Source organism: Eleutherodactylus coqui, chromosome 5 (assembly GCF_035609145.1).
Source record: "Eleutherodactylus coqui strain aEleCoq1 chromosome 5, aEleCoq1.hap1, whole genome shotgun sequence".
Lineage (NCBI taxonomy): Eukaryota > Metazoa > Chordata > Amphibia > Anura > Eleutherodactylidae > Eleutherodactylus > Eleutherodactylus coqui.
The window spans coordinates 71,289,488-71,310,534 of record NC_089841.1 but is presented as its reverse complement, the minus strand read 5'-3'; the positions used below and the strand labels follow the sequence as shown (position 1 = coordinate 71,310,534).

Here is a 21,047-nt window from a genome sequence, read left to right as displayed (position 1 = left end):
TTCTGAGATTCCTGGGTTTTATTTCAAAGTGTTCCAGTAGAAGAGACAGGCGGCTCTTCTACTGCACAGAGAATGAGAGTCCTGGAGAAAGACAGTATAGAAGTCCAAACTGCTGAGGAGACTCCATGGAACAAGACAATTATTCAGGAGGACGGCTCGTCAGGGACATCCTCCAGAAAGGGACTCCTTGCTTATCAGAAACCAAACACTGGAGGATCCACAGAAGATTTCACAAATTCACTTTCAGCTTTCATGGAGTCACCAGGAGAAGAACCTGGAACATTAGAGAACAAATTACACACTGCTGATTCTGCCATCAACCTCATTAAAGCAGGTCCAATGAAAATTCCCATGCCAGCTTATCTGGGCAGCAGAAGAGGACACCGAGCTCAGGGAATATTCTGTAGACTTAGGATTTGGTATTTTTATGTAATAAATTGCTGCAATGTAGTCAGGAGCCATAGGGAAAGTTTGTGAAATAAATACAACACCAATATATTCCCATCATAATCCAGATAAAGTAATTTTATACAGCATGATGAACACCATAAAAGCAAGAGGAGTGGCAAAGAATTGCAGGTAACATATACCCCTACTCCAGGGGAGAGTTGTCCCAAAGCCAGAGGGTTGTTTGAATGTGGCTTTTTTTTTTTTTAAACAAACATTACTGGCAAAGATGTTGGAAATTCTACTTCAGTCAATGCCTACCTGGAATTAGCTAGTAGTGAGAACAACCCAACAGAAATGTCCATGTATAACAAATAAGACATTAGGACCCCCATCACCTGCTGCTAGTACATGGAACTCTGATGAATAGACCAGAGCCATTCTGTGATTACAGATCAGTTGTTACCTTATTATTGATTATCTGTCACTTCCTGTGTTCCTTCACTTGTTGGAGCCTCACTGACAGGTCCTACAACAAGACAAGATGGTCTCTAGTCTAAAACTTCACATGAGTAACTACAATGTACAACATTCACCTTTAGTTTCAGCACTTGATACCACCTTATTTGGCTTCTTGGAGGACTCAATGTTCATATCTGGGTATAATGCAAGAAAGAATCAAGTTACAGGAAACTCATCCTGATAACCATTCGTTAGTGCCATCATTCCATCACAGCCAGATGAATTGCCAGTTTTTACTCTGTTCAACCACAGAACCAGTCATAAAATCCTCAAATAAAGCATGGACCAGAGTTACAACCCCTCCACCTGCGTCAGACTTACCAGGTGCTTCTACTTCACTTTCTGCTGCTGGAGCCCCGGTTTCTGAAGAGATCTGCTTCACTGTGGATGAACCATAGTTGTCCACTGATTGGTCATCATGGTCTTTGGATAATGCCTCTGATGGAGCCTCCTTTGCCAAGTTGGAAACCCTATTCTCTGTTGTTGGAGCATTGGTTTGAGTGGTTGAAGCCTCATTCTGTGTAGCTGGAACCTCTATGTCCTTGGGAAGAGTATCATTCTCTACAGACTTAGCCACAGGTGCAGCCTCACTGCCTACTGAAGGAGTCTCGTCTTCTGCAGATGCAGATTTAGTGTCCTCTGTAGCAGCATTAGTGTCCTCTGATACAACCTTCTTCTCAGTGGCTGATGCTCCAGTATCTGCTGGCAGAGTCTCAGGAGCTGGAATCTCTTCACAAGGCATATCTGGTGAAAGTTTAGGTACTGTTATATTGCCAGTTTCAACTTGAGCTTCCACATAAGACAAGATGCCTGAACAAAGAAAGAGTTACCCCACAGACACCCATTTACATACATGTGAACTGAAGGTACTGACATAACTCACGATTTAGATTCTTAGGGAGGGGGGGGGGGGGGTAGGTTTTGGGTACATGCCTACAGGAGTTTTAAAAGCTATTCCTGAGGTTGTCAGGTGCAATTTACAGAAGACAGCATTTGGACATACTGTCCATGTACTAAACACTGCACATTGACTCGTACTGTTCCCATCTAGGGGAGTGGAGAAAAAAAAAAAAAAAACAAAACCACACAACTCAAGCAGACAAGACTTGGCCATGCCAGGTTTGTTTTCTTTACTTGGACAGTAAGGGTGCCATTAATCATTAGTGATTGTTGCTAGCACTCAGATTTTTCCCCTCCCTACAATCGCCAGCTGCCCATGACTATATGAACTGTCTGCAGAATCTGCACATGGGCATGCCCATATGTAGTGCGTTTTCTTTTAATTCCTCGCTCTGTTCAGAGCAGGGATGCTTATGATAACACATTTAGGCCTCTGTCCATGGGCAATATTTCACTGTTACCAGTGGTGATAATCTGCACGCAGGTAACGCAAGGAACACTTTTCATAGGATAACTATGGAAAGCGCAGCCCGTTGTATGATGCAAATTGCGGCGGTTTTCCACTCACAAACAAGTCATAGCATGCTGCGGTAACAGTGTTCTCCCGCAGTGCCCATGGACAGCGGCCCTTACTAAAATGAGCTAAAAACAACTTACAATGTGTTATGAAGAGACTATCTAGAATGCTTTTATTTATCAAGTGATTCTCAAAGTTATTATTGCATGAAGGGACATCAGATTTTAAATCTATGGCTTGGTCAGGAAGGCTAAAAGGGGTACATACAAGACAATTATGTCTTCACCTCCCCAGCATCCTTATATAATATCTGCCCCTTGCCAACAGCTGGAGAGCTTCTCCCTGCCAGCTTACACACCTTCAGCAACAGATGAGCAGCCTATAGCCACTGGGCTCTAATACAAACTCTAACATGGTCCCAACTATAATGGGTCATCAATAGCACCAATCGCCTCATATGGGAAAGAGATACCTTCAGAGCCCAGGTACAACCTCAGCCCCTTTTTCATGTCAGTCTCCCAGAAAGGCTTTCTGTATCTCTAGGCTGACCCCTGTAGCTATACTAGTGATAACCATGTTATAGGAGACTCTCCCACCAAAAACCAATTGGCATGTGCAGTGTCACCATTCCATCACAGCCAGATACAATGCCAACATTTACACTATCCACAAAACCAATCACAAATTGTTCACTTCATGTAAAGAGTATGGTCCAGAGTGACAACCCCTGATATTAAGCTTACCAGGTGCTTCTACAACTTCTGCTAGTGGAGCTTCTGTTTCCAATGTAAATGTTTGATTCTCCGTGGATAAAGCTTCAGCGCCCACTGATGGGGCATCCTTCTTGGTGGATGAAGCCTTTGGCACCTCTGATGGAGCCTCCTTTACCAAATCTGGAGCCCCAGTGCCCTCTAAATGAGCCTTATTCTCTGTCGCTGGAGCATCAGCAGATGAAGACCCATTTTCTGAGACTGGAGCCCCTGATGGAGTCTGATTCTCTATGGATGATGCACCACTGTCCATTGACGGGGACTCATTTACTTTGGATAAAGTCTCCTCTGTAGCTGGAGCCTCAGTCTCCTTGGAAAGGTAATCATTCTCTGTAGATGGAGGCTTCTTATCCACAGGTAGAACCTCACTGTCTACATTTGTAGTGTCAGTGGCCTCTGATGGAGCCTCATTTCCTGCAGATGAAGATGTAGTGTCCTCTGTAGGAGCATTAGTGTCCTCTGATACAACCTCCTTCTCAGTGGATGAAGCTCCAGTATCTGCTGGCAGAGTCTCAGGAGCTGGAGTTCCCTTACAAGGCATATCTGGTGAACCTGCAGGCACTGAAGTATTGCCAACTGCAACCTGAGCTTCCACACGAAAAGGCATTGCTTTTAGGGAAGAGAAAAAAAAAAGTCAAGAATGGAGTACAGTAATGCAAATTGTGAATAGTAAGACTCCACACTTTTTATATGCAAATCATTTACAGTTTTAGAGTATGTCCACGCATTACAAAGATACTGCAGATTTCACAGTATAAGGGTGCATTCACACGAGCATAGGCGTATTTACGGTCGCAGCGTATAATCAACGGAAAGAACGTTTTTGGCAATTACGACCAGAGCTAGAAAGCATATTCTCGTGTGTTCTACTTTTCAAACTATCTTTTTGGCCATCGAATATGCATTGGTGCACATTTCTGTCGCGCATGTTCTATTTTCTGCGGGTTGCTGTTTTTATGCGCCATAAAACCGCCCATGTGAACGATTACATTGGAAAACAATGCCTCAGATGGTTGCTTATATACGGCCGGGCGTAAAAATACACCGTTAATGCGCTTGTGTGAATGCACCCTTAAATACAAGTAATCATACTACAAAATGAATAGTTCTACAGCATAAATTAACCTGCACAATGCAATACAAATCCATAGCATGTCAATCTACCCTGCAAGTCTTACTCCTTAAAAATCAGAGTTGGTTGATAAAGAAATTCTGAAAAGGTTCTTCTAAGTTTGAAAGATTAGTGCTGTCCTTAAGGGTGCATTCAGACGATCGTATATCGGCTGGGTATTTGCGCTAGCTGATATATGGTGTCTCTCTGCAGGGGGAGGAGGCTGGAAGAGCCGGGAGCAGTGCTCTGAGCTCCCGCCCCCTCTTCACCCCTCTGCACTATTTGCAATGAGAAGAGGTGGGACAGTGGTGGGGCTAAGTTCCAGGAATTAGCTCAACCCCTGTCCCACCTATCATTGAAAATAGTGCAGGGGGTGGAGATGGGGCGGGAGCTCAGTGCCCTGCTACCGGCTCTTCCAGCCACCTCCCCCTGCAGAGAGAGATGCTGTATATCGGCCGGCCTGAATACCCAGCCAATACAGTCATCTGAATTCACCCCAAGTCTAACAAAAAAAAAAGTTCTGTTTAAAAATAATCCCAACAAGCTGGATTTATGATCAATATATAGCCATTTTGCAGGGTATAGTAGTTAGGCTAGATCCATACACCCAAAAAAAAAAAAAAAAAGAAATAAAAGCCTTTCGTTGGAATGGGTGTAGTCAGAGCCAAAACTGATTTGGGTTTGAAATTGTTAAGGTACAAGTACTGACAAGACTTAAACACACATTCTTACCCATCACCAACAGCTCAGAGCCTCTCCTGCCAGCTTACACACCAACAGCAGAGGAATTACTAGTAACTGCTGGGACCCAATGCAAACTCCAACAAGTGCCAAGTCTAAGGGCTTGTGCATACTGGCGATCACAATATTGCCGTGAGAAAGTTGCAGCAAAATCATGACTCTCTCCCTATGATTTGAGTGTGGAGCACTGCTATTTCTCACGAAGATCACTGCCACTTGGCAATTTTCTCCCCCATACAAGAGTCAATAGGACTTTGATTTTTTTTTTTTTTTTTTTTTTTAAAGATGCAATTTTTTTTTTGCTCACCACATCACACAAGTGAAAGCATTGTAAGGGTGAAGAAATCCATTGGTTTCCTAATTATGTGTTTTCACAAAACAAACAAAACAAAAGTTCTCAAACATAGAGGCACCCTAAAGGTACATATACATTTGCAATGTTTAATCAGTTTTTTAAAGCCAAAACCAGGTATGATTTACAGAAAAAAACAAAATTACACTCACTTTAGACTCTCCTTTTAAAAATCCTTAAGGCTCTTAAGAATTGTAAAAAGGTTCTTACAAGACACCACAAGGTCTCTCTACTCCAGATGCCCAGTAATAAACACACCCCCTCTTCAGCCACCTTATTACTCACTTCTTTCTCTCCCACAGACAGGCTTTCTGTGTCTCCAGACTGATAACTGCCCTCCTGGCTTCCCCTTATATATCCACCCTCTGAATGAATTAATCCCCAGCAGGTGAGACTCTTCCTGCTCCTCCACATAGGAGGAATATACCTCCCCTCCACAACCAGCCCTGCATGGGGTCACATTATCTACCATATCTTATGTGTTACATAGGACTGCAGCTGCTACATTATCTGCCATATCTTATGTTACATAGGACTGCATTTGCTACATTAACATTATATGCCATAGCGTATCTTATGTGTTACATAGGACTGCAGCTACTACATTATCTACCATACCATATCTTATGTGTTACATAGGACTGTAGCTACTACATTATCTACCATACCATATATTATGTGTTACATAGGACTGCAGCTGCTACATTATCTACCATATCAGATGTTATATGTTACATAGGACTACAGTTGCTACATTATCTACCATACCCTATCTTATGTGTTACATAGGACTGCAGCTGCTACATTATCTATGCACAGTGTTATCACTACGTGTGATCTGTGGTGTTACATGGGGCTGCAGGAGTAATCTACAAAATAACTTGAGTTTTCTATATTATAAACTGTGTATGTAGTGGCCCAGAGTTAGTGGGGCCCATCCATAAGCATGAATGTGTTTGTCTCATGCTTACTGCACTGTCACGGTCTTTGTGTTGTATGAATATGATTTGTATTGCCTAGCTGCAGCACTGAATGGGTTACTGTCTGGGTTATGTCTCGAAATGTATCTTTTGTATGTCCTGTGACCTTGTGATATAAATGTGTTTGCAAGTTGCATGAGGAAAGAAGAGAGCGAGAAAAAGAGGAGAAGAAGTTAGTACAGATAGTCCCCGACATGCGAACATTCGAGTTACGAATTTCGCTAGATACGAACTATCTGTCCTGCACAGTATGATGTCATGCTATGGCATTACATCATACTGTGCAGGGGCCGGAGAGGCTTCTATCAAGCCTGATAGAAGCCTGTCCGGTCAGATCGCGGTTGCTGGGCAGCCGGGGGCCTTCTGAAAGGCCCTAGGGCTGTCTATGCAGAGCGCCTAGCAAGCCGTGCGCTTGATGGGCACTCTGCATAGGCAGCCCTGGGGCCTTTCAGGAGGTCCCCGGCTGCCTAGCAACCACACAGCGTCCCGCGATCTCATCGTGGGACGCTGTACAGGCCCCCTGAACGTCGGGTGCAGGCTGTTTCTTACAGCGGGCACCTGGCGGCAGCAGTTCCGACGAGCCGCGCCGCTCGTCAGAACTGTTAACACTTTAAATACCGCTGTCAGAGCGGTATTTAAAGTGTTAACAGTTCCGACAAGCGCCACGGCTCGTCGGAACTGCTGCCGCCGGGTGCCCGCTGTAAGAACAGCCGGCACCCGACGTTGTATGGAGCGGGGTCCACCCGCGATCCCGCTCCATACAACCATTTGTTCGACTTGCGAACAAAACGGACTTGCGAACGGGCTCCCGGAACGGAACCCGTTCGCAAGTCGGGGACTATCTGTATTCTTGCAGGAATGTGTGAAACATCCCAGCCTAGACAGAGAGTTGGCTGAAGTTGGAGTGTACCGCTTGTAAGTAGGAGAGACGTTACTCAGTCCTTCGAGGTGCACCAGGATGGAAGAGGCTGAGCGGATGCCTTGTGAATCCCCTGGGCCCAGTGCACCCAGATCTTTGTATTCAATCAATTTGTTGTGTATTGAGATTTTTCTTAGACACGAGTGTACATACAGTGGGTAGCAAAGTATGGCAGAAATGTACGATCTTTGACAATAATCTCAAATTGCATACATTGTATAATGCTCTTGAGATCTTGCAATGTCAATTGTAAAAAGAACACTATAGGAGCAGAGCGAACCCTGAACCTGATTCTGCTTATATTTAGAAAAACTTTTACTCGTTAGACATCGTTTAACATATAACTAAAGGAAACATAAAGGGGGAGAAACAGAAACAATAACACGGGCAGTTATAAGGGATAGTAGCGTGACCAGGGGTTCCACTTGATTAAATATTTATTGTAAAAGCCGTTTTTTGGGGCATATAATTTCTCGTACAAGTTGTGATCGGAGATCGTCTGGACTAGCTCCTCTATGGAGGGGGATGTAGAAGCCTTCCATCTTCTAGACACCAAGAGCTTTGCGGTAAGAAAAATGTGGCATGTTAATCTTCTTACTGGAATAGAAATAATTCCATTATTCAACAAAAGAATAGCCAGTCCAGGGACAGCCACTCCCGTAATCCTCCACAGCATGGAGAACACCCCTCCCCCAAACTCCAAACTCATTGATTACTTGAATTAGCCTTAAGGGTGCATTCACACGAACGTATATCGGCTCGGTTTTCACGCCGAGCCGATATACGTTGTCCTCGTGTGCAGGGGGGAGAGGATGGAAGAGCCAGGAGCAGGAACTGAGCTCCCGCCCCCTCTCAGCCTCCTCTCCGCCCCTCCGCACTATTTGTGAAAGAAATAAAAGGGACACAGAGAACTGCAACAAATACAGCTGACCAATAGTAATATACGAAATGGTCAGTTGGAAAATGTTTTCTGAGCGCGGTGCTCAGTAGCTGAGAAATCTTAAACAGAAACAGCATGAACAAAACTTTTCTCGCAGGAATCATAGCCTGTGTGATTTCGGGGAGCAAAGAGTTCGTCTGACGTATAGGAAACCTCAGTTTTGGTTAATTCAGCGGAGTGGAGTGGACTGCGTATTCTTACGGGGATGTCTGTGGGGGTTGTTATCAGCTGCGCTCCGGGGGTTGACAAGGATGTCAATCCCCCAGGTTGAGAGAGTTTTCTCCCCATCCTCCGACCTGTTGAACGTGTACACAGCTCCCTCTCTGTGAAGGATTAGCTTAGTGGAAAAGCCCCATTTATATGGGATTTTTTCTCTCCTGAGTGAAGTACTGATGTGTGAAAATGCCTTCCTGGCCTGGATTGTGGCAGATGATAAGTCCACAAACAGTTGGATATTTGCAAACTGGTCTGGTAGATCTTTCAGCTTACGGGAAGCGAACATAAGAGCCTCTTTGATATGGAAAAAATGTAATCTTGCTATGACATCCCGCGGAATATTATCAGGCAAGAATTTTCGTTTCGGCAGACGGTGAGCCCTGTCGATTATAAGTTCCTGAATAGAAGCGGATGGAAGGAGTTTTTTCATAAAATGTGTCAGGAAGTCCTTCAATTCCAATGGACCAATTTTTACTGGGATTCCCCTAAGTTAATATTGTTCCGTCTATTACGATCCTCTATATCCGCCATCTTGGTTTTAATATGGTCAACTCCTTCCAAGGAATAGTGCGCATCTATCAGGAAGTTGTGGGAATTGGTCAGTTTCTCCATCTTGTGTTCTATATGAGAGGTTCTTTCTTCTACTTCTCTTACAGAACACCTAAAGGATGCGGAAAAAGTGTTGAGATCCTCCCGTATAGAGCTCCTCAGCGCTAGCATCATCTCCTTAATAAACGCCTCTGATGCAGGCTGGTCTGAGGATGGAACCAAGCGAATAAGTTCTGCAGTGTCTGATGGGGGTAGTAGTGTGTGTGCTGCAGCCTCTAATCTGGGTCTTCTTTTATCGGGGCTAGCTGTAGGGGACTCTCTATCTTCTGTATGAGACATGAGGCTGGGCGCCATTTTGGGTGAGTTGGTAGTGCTGTGGGTGATGGCCGCCGCTGCTTCACTCACCTCTTCCAGCATTGCAGGAGGGCAGGCATCCATCTCTGAAGCCCCAGGGGATCCTCCTGCTGTCTTCCATATCAGCATTGCAGGAGCCATCAGAAGAGGAGGAGTGCGGGGCTGTCGGGTCTCTCCTGTCGCCGCGGGCGGCAAAGAACTCAGTCACCCACTGCGGGGGGGCTTTAACTGGCTTTCAGTGTGTCATGTCGGCGGAGCAGGGAGGATGGTTTTAAGGTCCCACTGCTGTTTTAATAGCTTGGGAGGTTAACACCGGAGCGGAGCTTAGCAGATGGTGTCCGTCCCAGTCCACTGTCAGGCCACGCCCACTCCTAGATCTTTGTATTGATGGATGGGAAGGGCTGAGAGAATATGAGGAGCCGCCATGCAGCGTACCTACTTCCAAATGGGAGTGATGACTGGTAGAGAGCTGGAGAGAAGAAAGAGTGTTGTCGGGATCAGGACCCACAGATAACAGGACTGTGGTTTCTCCTGCCTACCCGATATGTCTTAGGCTGGGGCTCGCTCCTCAGATGCTGCACCTGCTGTCTTCCTTTGCACAATTTTTGATCTAAAAGATCCTATGTGGGCTCCTCGAACGCTGCATGTACATACAGGAAGCAATTAATTAACAACTTCAGCTCTGCTACATTTGTATATGATGGTTCAGTTAGCAGATGCAATCCCTGGAATTGGTGTAATATGACGGGTGATCTGATAGGTGAAGATTCACTTTTAACAGTTTTGATAATGTGAGGGTACAAGGCTGGCTGAGTGTAAAAGCGCACGCCTTAGCGCACTTTATTTGCAATATGAATAAGGCTTTTTTAGCCTCATGTCCGTGTATTCTACCGTACTTTTTCTGCCCACAGGACATGCTTTTCTGCTTGCGGGACACAAGCACACGCTAATTGAAATGACTAATTCAGCTCAAGAAATGTTAAGAAATGTTCTTTTTTCATCAGAATTCCGCAGTGTTTACCGCATATCCTTGTGTATTGTACATTCCTTATCCCTATCCCCCATTGATTGACTTCTGTGGGAACCTTTAGATCTCAAATACACAGGAAAATAAAACATGTTCTATGTTTTTTTGCAGGACCGAAATGCAGATGAAAAATATGGAAATGTGAATGGACCCATTGACATCAATTGGTTCTATTTGCTGCGTATTGCTTGCGCGAATACATCAGTGTGGAGCCGGCCTAAGGCTGCCCATACACACTACATACAGTAACTGTCTGCCACTCATTTAGCCAACAGTTATTTCGTTCAACACTCCCAAACACACATATGATGAGCTGAGTGTATAAGCGTTCTGAATATAGAGGAGGAGGAAGTCGCTGTTGGACACTTCTGACAACATCCCATCTCCTGAGAACAAAAGGATCGATCAGCAGTGGAAATCCAGTGGCTCCATCCTGATCTCCTCCAACATCTGCCATCGGGTGAGAATCAAGAGGCCACCATATGTATTAGATATCAGCAAGTCCCACCGAGAACACTAGTGGTTGGCTGATATACATATTATATATATGGCCACCTTAAGATATAGATCTCCTATTTTTGCTCTTTTGGTAGGTGTCCAAACCCTCAGACCCTCAAGAAGTGGAGATGTGTAAATTCTCAATGAAGACTCCAGCACTGGTTGTGTTTTTGGCTCTCTACTTTGCACTTACCTTGTGTTTCTCAAGATCTGCTATTACAGGATGGATGTCCCCCGGGTCTATATAATTGTATGAAAAAAAAATCCTCATACAGCTATGTCAATGATAAAAATAAGTTATGTTTCTTGAACAGCAAAAATGAAGAAAAACAAAAATTACCAGTAGGTACAAAGTTAATGGCTGTTTGCTCAACATTCATTAGTTCACTGATGTACATCATACTATTCATGGCTTGGTCCACTTTTTACGAATGTGCAGCTCCATATTTCCGTCAGGGCGGGCTATGAAGCAGTGAGCATGCATCACTAATGTGCATTGACTGCTCTTGTCTTCTATCCATGTCTGCAATCACACGCATGCACAATGGATCTACAAACGGACACTTGAATCTCCATCATGCACTGGCTCCAGCGTTGGCCTTCAATTGGTCTATGTATAGATACACCATGTAAACATTGCTGTCATTGATTGGGTAAAATGGAGGGACGATTCTCTATGGGATTGTCTTCATATGCCGTCCATTTATATTTTGTTTCATCTTATTGGTTATTTACCCATAATCTATGATCACTTTGCCTTCCTTGGTTAATGCTAAGTGATATGCGAGTTAATGTATATACCCCCCGACCCCTGATGACGCCATTGTTGGTGAAACAGACTGGAATCTATAGTAGTGTAAGGATGTGATTTATTTCTCATATGTTTCATTTTGTTCATGTTTTGTAAGTAACATTAGAGTACTGTTAAAGATATACCAGGTAAACATTGCCGTTATTGACTGGTTAAAACAGGGGGACGATTCTCTCTGAGTAGTATAGCATAGACATCTCTCGTCAACAGTCCGCTTCTAGAAAAATTAGGTTGAAAAGGCCTGGCTAGGATCTGTTGTCTGTCCAGATACAAAGCAGCATGGTTAACGGAATAATGATAAAAGCAGAGGGGATTTTTTTGAAAACTACCACTAAAGGCTTCATTATTAGAGATGAGCGAACGTACTCGGTAAAGCACTACTCATCCGAGTAATGTGCTTTATCCAAGTATCTCCCCGCTCGTCCTGAAAGATTCGGGGAGCGCCGCGGAGCGGGGAGCTGCAGGGGAGAGCGGGGAGGAACGGAGGGGAGATCTCTCTCTCCTTCTCTCCCGCCCGCTCTCCCCTGCTCCCCGCCGCAACTCACCTGTCAGCAGCGGCACTCCCCGAATCTTTCAGGACGAGCGGGGAGGTACTCGGATAAAGCACATTACTCGGACGAGTAGTGCTTTACCGAGTACGTTCGCTCATCTCTATTCATTATCAATGAAACTTAATATCACGGTTTTAGGAATCTGTCCCTGGAACAAATTTTCATTGTTGGTAATTCTCATTCCCACAGGTATGCTGTATACTTTCAAGCACGCTCTATCAAGAGTGTATTTAGCAGGGGCCAATAGAAAGGCTTGTCTGTTGCCTATTCTGCAGTCCGATGACACTTGAACTCTTTTCATGAAGAGGGACGCTTGCATGATCTAGATTTTAAATGGGACTAGTTCCGTGGACATCAGATAGAAAGAATCATTATTTCTGGTCAATTTGGTCTTCAGATCCAAGCCGTTCAATATGAGCTTCAGCTGATTAAATATGTCCCCATAAATAGGGCCCCAAGGCTCCGCAGATTAAGGCTGCATTCCCACGAATGTATATCGGCTTGGTTTTCACGCCGAGCCGATATACGTCGTCCTCATGCGCATGGGGGGAGGATGGAAGAGCCAGGAGCAGGAACTGAGCTCCCGCCCCCTCTCTGCCTCCTCTCCACCCCTCTGCACTATTTGCAATGAAAGGAGGTGGGACGGGGGCGGGCCTAAGTTCTGAGAATTAGCCCCACCCCCGTTCCACCTCTCCCCATTGCAAATAGTGCAGAGGGGCGGAAAGGAGGCAGAGAGGGGGCGGGAGCTCAGTTCCTGCTCCTGGCTCTTCCATCCTCCCCCCCCCCCCTGCACATGAGGACGACATATATCGGCTCGGCATGAAAACCGAGCCGATATACATTCGTGGGAATGCACCCTTAGAATGGTGTGTGGCCAGGGCTCTTTTGACAAAGCCTAAATTGTCGCCACCAAGGGTCCTTTCATGATTATGCCTGGCCATTTCTTTGTAGAACAACCCGGAAGTAAATTGCGATGCCAGTATTTGAGAACTGTTATTTAAAATAGTCTTGATATATGCTCAATAGCTATAAAAGTTATCCGATTGCGAGATAAGCCAATCTCCCAGCGTTGTGTCCACTTGATTGAAAAGCATAGCTATAGGATAATTAATAAATCCTACATGAGCACCGTTGGGGATAGCCGTGTTATCCTGTTTCACTACATAACAGTTTAGATGCAGGAGGGTATATTTAAGTCATATTAATATTCTCCGCTCCCTGATATGAAGAATTCCATAGGAGAGTTGTCGGTGAGAGCCGCTATAGGCTGGACTTCAACAAACAGCATGGCAAAAATATCCAATTCAGATTTAGTGCACGCTACAGATCCATTGTGTATGAAAGCCATGTTAGAGAATTAGAAGATGTCGTCTGCTGAACGTGTAGTGGGTTTCTGGCTTCGTCATCTTTTACGCAAAGCGATCTTATCCAGGAGCATCGGGTGATATGTTGTAGCGAGGCGCCTTTTTCTTTTACGCGTATTTTTCACAACGTGAACAACCCCTGAGCCTCGCTGTTCTTGCTGCAGCTGATTGATCTAGTCCATAACAGACACAGAGATGGTAGTGACGGCATCTTTAGCAAGGTTTTTGACTGCGGTATTACTAATTCTAGGCCACTTCCGAAAGGAGAAACGGCTCATCTAAAAAGGCTTATAAACAATCCAGCTAGCCCTGACCCATATATATATTCATCTCCATGAAAACCTTCCAATCTGCAGCTGGTGCATGGACAATGTCAAGAAAAATGAAAACATTGATTCCCTTCTTGAAAAAGATGTGAAATTGCACAAGGGCGAAATATGTGTAAATCCTACTAAAAGACAAATCTTCAAGCTTTCCTCACACTTCTTGTAGGGAAAGTTTGCACAGAAACTGAATCTTCCATGCACCAGCATGTGTGAGTGACCCTGAGTCTTTGAGTATATGTTTCTACCCCACCATGAAAATTCATTTTATCGCACATTGTTTAAGTATTCATTTATGTAATAACTCTATAAACCATATTTTTTATTGCACGTCGTTTATGCATTCACCTACACCTCCAGGATTAACACAGCACAGCTTGCTGCCTAAAAGGACTCTACCGCTGCTTCAACCAGGGTGGTTAAGTTTGTAAATGATTGTAAAACAACTATTATAAATTGTTATACATATCTATGTAATAATTCTATAACCCATTTTTTATTGCATGTAGTTTATGCATTCATACATGCCCTCAAAGCTTTTTAAAACTTTGCATTTCATCTACTGCGTGATCTCTGGAATACTTATGTCAGACTATACATAAAGCCTAATTGTAGCTGGGGATACATTCTATACATAAAGAGTTACTCCTAAGGGGACTTGAATGGTACATAACATCAAGTCAGGCTTTAAATACAAAATCTTATCATGACACATGCTGCATTCAGTATGTCTCATGATACGTCACTGGTCTGGAATGCGGATGGGGCCCCCAGATGGCACATCAAAGGGGTGGTCAAAAAGGTAAGGGGGAGTAGCACCTGTCACTTTTCTAGAAGTGAACAGTTGATGAGAGATGTGTACGCTATACTACTTCTGTGGTATAATCTTCATATGTTATGAGTTTATACACCTTGTTTCATCTTATTAGTTATTTACCTATGATCACTGTGCCTTCACTGGTTAACGCATATAGTCCCAGACCTCTAATGACGCCATTGTTGGTAAAACATGTAGTATATGATAGCATAAGGAGGCGACTGATATGGTCCATGCATTTCATTCATATCTTGTTTGTAAAGTTAATGTATTGTGTGCCCTCAGAACCTTGGTACCACAAAAGGTAGGTAGCTCTTGGTTACTTGGCAATGCCTGGAGTATGCTGGAGATTCTCTTCGCCCAGAAATGACGTAGAGAATGGTGCAAGTGTAGAAGTAGTTCAGCTGGGTTCCGCCCAGTTGTCACAGGCTCATAAATGAACCCCGCTGGTCTTTCAGGAGCAAGATTATGGATAAAAGTTGCTGCAGAACCAGGACAGAGAAAGGAACAGAGCTAGGGCAGAGAGCATGAAGTGTGGATGTTTGAAAAGAGCAGGAGAGAAGATAGCAATTCTTATGATGCAGGCGCTATAATAGAGACTTTGAAATACCTGGCAGTGGCACCATTTAATTTGTGTGCTACTTTGCAACTGGCACAATGTGGCTACTGTTGGACACCACCACTAATAGCGCGATTATAAATGGTACTAAATGACAAATATCAGTGCCAGTGCAAAGTAGTATACAAGCAGAAGATAATGGCAGCCATTCAGCAGTAGCAATTGTCCAAAAGTATTAGATAAAGGGCACATTCACCAGCTGCATATTTTGTAGACTTCAGATATTTGTAGACAACTAAAGTCCTCTCAGACTTTTTTGCAAGCTAAACATTGCCAGACCAGTTAACCGTTCCTCATAGGACATGATTTGCAGACCGCTCGCCATCTTTTTAACTCTTATCTGAGCTTGCTCCAGTTTGTCCATGTCATTTTTAAAGTGGGGTGCCCAGAACTGGATGCAGAATTGCAGATGAGGTCTGACTAAGGAAGAGTAGAGGGGGATAATTACCTCACATGACCTAGACTATGCTTCTCTTAATACATCCCAGAATTGTGTTTGCCTTTTTTTGGCCGCTGCACCACTGTTGACTGATGTTTAGTCAGTCTATTAGTATAACCATGTCTTTTTCACATGTGCTACCATTTAGCCCAATGCCTCCCATTTTGTATGTGCTTTTCTCATTTTCTTTGCATTTCTCCCAGCTAACCACATTAGTCACAGCCCACTGTTCCAACTTGTGGAAATCTTGGAGACACAGCAAGTCTAGCATTGTGTCTCATGCAAGCTTGCACTACCATGCATTGTGAGTAACAATGAAGCCTTCACCTGAAGGGTGCATTTACATGTAGTGGATTTTCTGTGGCAAAAATCCACCTCCTTTTCACATCAAAAGCCACAGTATTGGTATGCAGCCGATTGTAGGCCTTCAGCAGAAGGGGTAAAAAGTGTGCTGCAGATCTACACCAACACTGAAATTTTTTGCAATTGGGGATTTTGCAATTACATGCAAGTGTACCCTAAAGGGAACTTGTCACCTCAGAAGAACGCCATATACTAAGTTATGGGAGTTGGGGGGGGGGGGGGGGGGTGTAGTTTTTATACCCACTCACCTGTCCCTGCCAGTGGACATCACACTGGGCATGAAGATATGACTGACTCATGTGTGCTCTCCCATACATGTCTATTGAAGAGCACTCAGACATCACTCAAAGTCAAGTCTTTGTGCCTGGCACACGCCACAAGTAAAGAAATACTACATCCTGACTCCCTTTTACCTCTCAGAACAGCACCACAATTTAGTTTATGGTGCTGTTCTGAGGCGACAAGTTCCTTTTAACCAGCGATATTCAATACAATTCCTGTAGTCAGACAACCAAATAATTGACTTGAAGAAATTTAGATACATGAGTTTTATTATTTCAAGAGTTTCCAGTAGAAGAGAGAACATAGCTCTACCGCACAAAGAACAAGGGTCTTTGAGGAAGACAGTAGAGAAGGCCAAACTGCTGAGGAGACTCCATGGACCAAGACCATTATTCAGGAGGACGGCTCATCAGGGACATCCTCACATCATCCAGAAAGGGACTCCTTACTTATCAGAAAGCAAGCACTGGAGAATCCACAGAAGATTTCACCAACTAACTTCCAGCTTTGATAGAGAGTCACCTGGAGAAGAACCTGGAACATTAGAGAAAAAGTTATCCACTGCCAAAAATTTTTTTTTTTTACAATATCAGAGCAAAATCTTTGATTGCCTTGTAGAGGCATGTCTAGTGGTCAGCAAGACCTACATAGGAGGGGGGGGGGGGGGGGGGGATTCTGCACACAAGTAGCAGAACCACTTCAAGGCCATCTCAGGGTTAGAGATCAGTCGTTACCTTGATTATCTGTCACCTATGTTCATTCACTGGATGGAGCATCACTGACCGGTCCTACAACAAGAAAGAAATAATTAGACTCACTACCATTCCATTTTCCTAGAAGTCTCTACAGCAGCACAACCCGAGATGCCTCATGGTAGGATAGGAAAAAAAAAAAAGTTTAAAGCCCTCCTCCATTACCTTGTGGATTCAATGTATTGGATAACTGTTCTTCCAACACAAACAGTGGAAACCACAGTTGGTCCTTTTTTGGGTTATCACAGAAGGAGAGAATTATGATACTATGATCTGTGAAAATATGGTCCTGAATTTGGCAAGAATTAGGGGTATAATTTGTCAGCTTTATTCTCAGACCCTACAGAATGGTTCCCCAGTTGATAAAGCATGAAGTTCACTTACTCTTTTGTGGTATGGCAAGGTAAAAAAAAATAAAAAAAATCCAAAAGCAAGCTAAGCCTTGACTTTAAAGAACACATTTAACCCCTTAGTGATGGCCTTATTACATAATAGCCATGTGGGGTTTAATCCTCAGGGATGTAAAAACATGCTTCCTCTTAGGATTAAAACCATGTGGGCTAAGGATATGACCACTCCATGCCAACGGATGTAGCTGACAATCTAGAGCTGTCATAGGGGCTGCCGGAACCACCCAACCCAGGTCATTCGATTGGCGCTATCCAATGAATAGCACCGATAGAATGAAAGTTAAAAAAAAAAAAGTCAGCTCCCCTCATGGATTGCATCCATGAGGGGGCACTAAGACTACTTAACCCCATCCCGCAACTATCCGGTCTGAAAAGGACCTTCGGCAGTCTTCTGCGCATGTGTGCTAAAGGAAAAGTGTCGACGCATGCACAGAAGACCGGATTGTCGCAGGATATTTGAAATCTCCTGTGTCGACAAACTCTTATAGCAAACTCCCCCCCCCCCCCCCAAGTGTGTCCCCTTGAGGATAGTGTCACTTACCCATCTAGGTTCCCTGGACACCTAGTGTTTCTGTAAGAGTGAAGTTTATGTCACCATGCTCAATCACCCAACCTGGAAGAGTGTGATCAAGACTCTCCGTCTGCAGTGTAGTCTGAATGCCAGACACAGGAGAGATTGGAATCTTAGGCTGCAGGGTTAGGTGAATGAGTCAGGTGACAAGTCAAACTTGCACACAAAAGCTCATTCACCTATCCTGGCAGAATCAGAGTTTGACATCTCATTTGTGTCTTCAGGATGCACACACCTGACATCAACTAATGTAGCAAGGAAGCCTCATAGGACCCTCTGGCTTAGGAGCTAGGTCGCAATTGCAACCCCTGTAGCTACGCCAGTGCTAACCATGTTACAGGGGACTCCTCCACTGAAGACAATTGTGCACACTTAGGATCACCATTCCATCACAGCCAGAAACAATGGCAATATTTACTCTATTCAACCACTGATTGTTTAGTTCATGTAAAGAGGGCATGGTCCAGAGACAGCCCCTCAGACTTACCAGGTGCTTCTACTGCTGATGTAGCCCCAGTTTCCACTGTAGGAGTCTGTTTCTCTGTGGCTAAAGCTTCAGCACCCACTGATTGGGCATCGGTCTCTGCAGATGAAGCCTTTGGTGTCTCTGATGGAGCTTCATTCTCTGTTGCTGGAGCATCAGCAGATGAAGACCCATTTTCTGAGACTGGAGCCATTGAAGTCTGATTCTCCATGGAGGATACATCACTGTCAACTGATGGGGAATCATTCCCTTTGGATAGGTCGCCCTTCTCTGCGGCTGGAGCCTCCTCTTCCACGGGAAGGTCGCCCTTCTCTGCGGCTGGAGCCTCCTCTTCCACGGGAAGGTCGCCCTTCTCTGCGGCTGGAGCCTCCTCTTCCACGGGAAGGTCGCCCTTCTCTGCGGCTGGAGCCTCCTCTTCCACGGGAAGGTCGCCCTTCTCTGCGGCTGGAGCCTCCTCTTCCACGGGAAGGTCGCCCTTCTCTGCGGCTGGAGCCTCCTCTTCCACGGGAAGGTCGCCCTTCTCTGCGGCTGGAGCCTCCTCTTCCACGGGAAGGTCGCCCTTCTCTGCGGCTGGAGCCTCCTCTTCCACGGGAAGGTCGCCCTTCTCTGCGGCTGGAGCCTCCTCTTCCACGGGAAGGTCGCCCTTCTCTGCGGCTGGAGCCTCCTCTTCCACGGGAAGGTCGCCCTTCTCTGCGGCTGGAGCCTCCTCTTCCACGGGAAGGTCGCCCTTCTCTGCGGCTGGAGCCTCCTCTTCCACGGGAAGGTCGCCCTTCTCTGCGGCTGGAGCCTCCTCTTCCACGGGAAGGTCGCCCTTCTCTGCGGCTGGAGCCTCCTCTTCCACGGAAGTAGCCTCAGGATCTACATTTGCATTTTCAGTGGCCTCATTTTTTGCAGATGCAGATTTAGTTTCCTCTGTAGGAGCATTAGTGGGCTCTGATACAACCCCCTTCTCAGAGGATGAAGCTCCAGTATCTGCTGGCAGAGTCTCAGGAGCTGGAGTTCCCTCACAAGGCATATCTGGTGAACCTGCAGGCACTGAGGTATTACCAACTGCAACCTGAGCTTCCACACGTGCAGGCATTGCTTTAAACAAAAAAAAAGAAAAAGTGTAGTGAGGAAGGGAGTTCAGTTATGCAATCATGAAAAGCAGTAACACTCCACTGTAAATTTACAACACAAGCAATCCCACATACACTACAAATAAATCCTACAGCATAAGATTTAATCTGTACAGTGGATTGCAGTTCCATAGCAAAATCCATCCCCCTTAGAGCTGCTGCAAAATGGAGTTGGTGGCTAAAGAAATTGGGAAAAACCAATAAATTGGTGCTTTATACTTAAAAAGCTAACAAGTTATTTTGTTTAAAATTCATTTACAACAAAGTGGATTTATGATATATAGCTGTTTCGTAGGTTATAACTAACATTACCTGCAGATTGTTGGGGGATAAGAGTCAGTCTGAAATAAAACCCATTTATTTGAGTGAGTTTATGCACAGAGCCAAAACTGAGTCAAGTGTGATTTGGTTAATGAGGGACACACACTTTTTTGGAGCCAAACCTGGATTAAGATAATAAATAAAATTATGTCCACCTTTCTACAATCCTCACCTAATTTTTGCTGCAAAAACCACATCAAGAAACCTGACAAAAACCTGCACATGAGCACACCCGTATACTTCATTTATAGTACTAGTCCCCCACATGCAGCAGAAAGAGACCTCATGAGAATCCTAAGACTTCAGTGCTCAGTTTAAAATAACCTCACCCTCTGCACTTCTGTTCAGCCCCCTTACTCACTTCTTACTCTCCCACAGATAGGCTTTCTGTGTCTCCAGACTAATAACTGCCCTCCTGGCTTCCCCTTATATATCCGCCCTCTGAATGAATTAATCCCCAGCAGGTGAGACTCTTCCTGCTCCTCCACATAGGAGGAATATACCTCCCCTCCATAACCAGTCCTGCATGGGGTCACATTATCTATCATATCTCAGGGTGCATTCACACGAACGTATATCGGCTCGGGTTTTACGCCGAGCCGATATACGTTGTCCTCGGGTGCAGAGGGGGGGGGGAGGATGGAAGAGCAAAGTGCAGGAACTGAGCTCCCGCCCCCTCTCTGCCTCCTCTCCGCCCCTCTGCACTATTTGCAATGAGAGGAGGCGGGACGGGGGCGGGGCTAAAGTCCTGGAATTAGCCCCGCCCCGTCCCGCCTCTCCCCATTGCAAATAGTGCAGAGGGGCGGAGAGGAGGCAGAGAGGGGGCGGGAGCACAGTTCCTGGCCCTGGCTCTTCCATCCTCCACCCCCTGCACACGAGGACAACGTATATTGGCTCGGCGTAAAACCCGAGCCGATATACGTTCGTGTGAATGCACCCTTAGGCTGCATTCCCACGAACGTATATCGGCTCGGTTTTCGCGCCGAGCCGATATACGTTGTCCTCGTGTGCAGGTGGTGGTGGGGGGGGGGGAGGATGG

The 21,047-nt window shown here is 45.1% G+C and overlaps 1 protein-coding gene across 1 annotated transcript; it reads right to left on the bottom strand.

Moving 5' to 3' along the window:
- Positions 1-16,642: 16,642 nt before the first annotated feature.
- LOC136626899 (putative surface protein SACOL0050) lies at positions 16,643-19,623 on the bottom strand. The gene is made up of 3 exons (XM_066601851.1): positions 18,573-19,623; positions 17,087-17,140; positions 16,643-16,886 (listed from the first exon to the last, which is right to left on the bottom strand). The coding sequence occupies exons 1-2, from the start codon at positions 19,582-19,584 to the stop codon at positions 17,109-17,111; spliced, it is 1,044 nt and encodes a 347-aa protein (XP_066457948.1). The 5' UTR covers positions 19,585-19,623; the 3' UTR covers positions 16,643-16,886; positions 17,087-17,108.
- Between the last annotated feature and the right edge of the window lie 1,424 nt (positions 19,624-21,047).

Bases quoted from the DNA above. Each gene is read 5' to 3' on its own strand.
- LOC136626899 (XM_066601851.1), bottom strand. From the start codon at position 19,584: ATGCCTTGTGAGGGAACTCCAGCTCCTGAGACTCTGCCAGCAGATACT. The intron at 17,141-18,572 runs GTAAGTCTGAGG...TTCTTGTTGTAG, and splicing joins ATCAGCAGTAGAAGCACCTG to GACCGGTCAGTGATGCTCCA.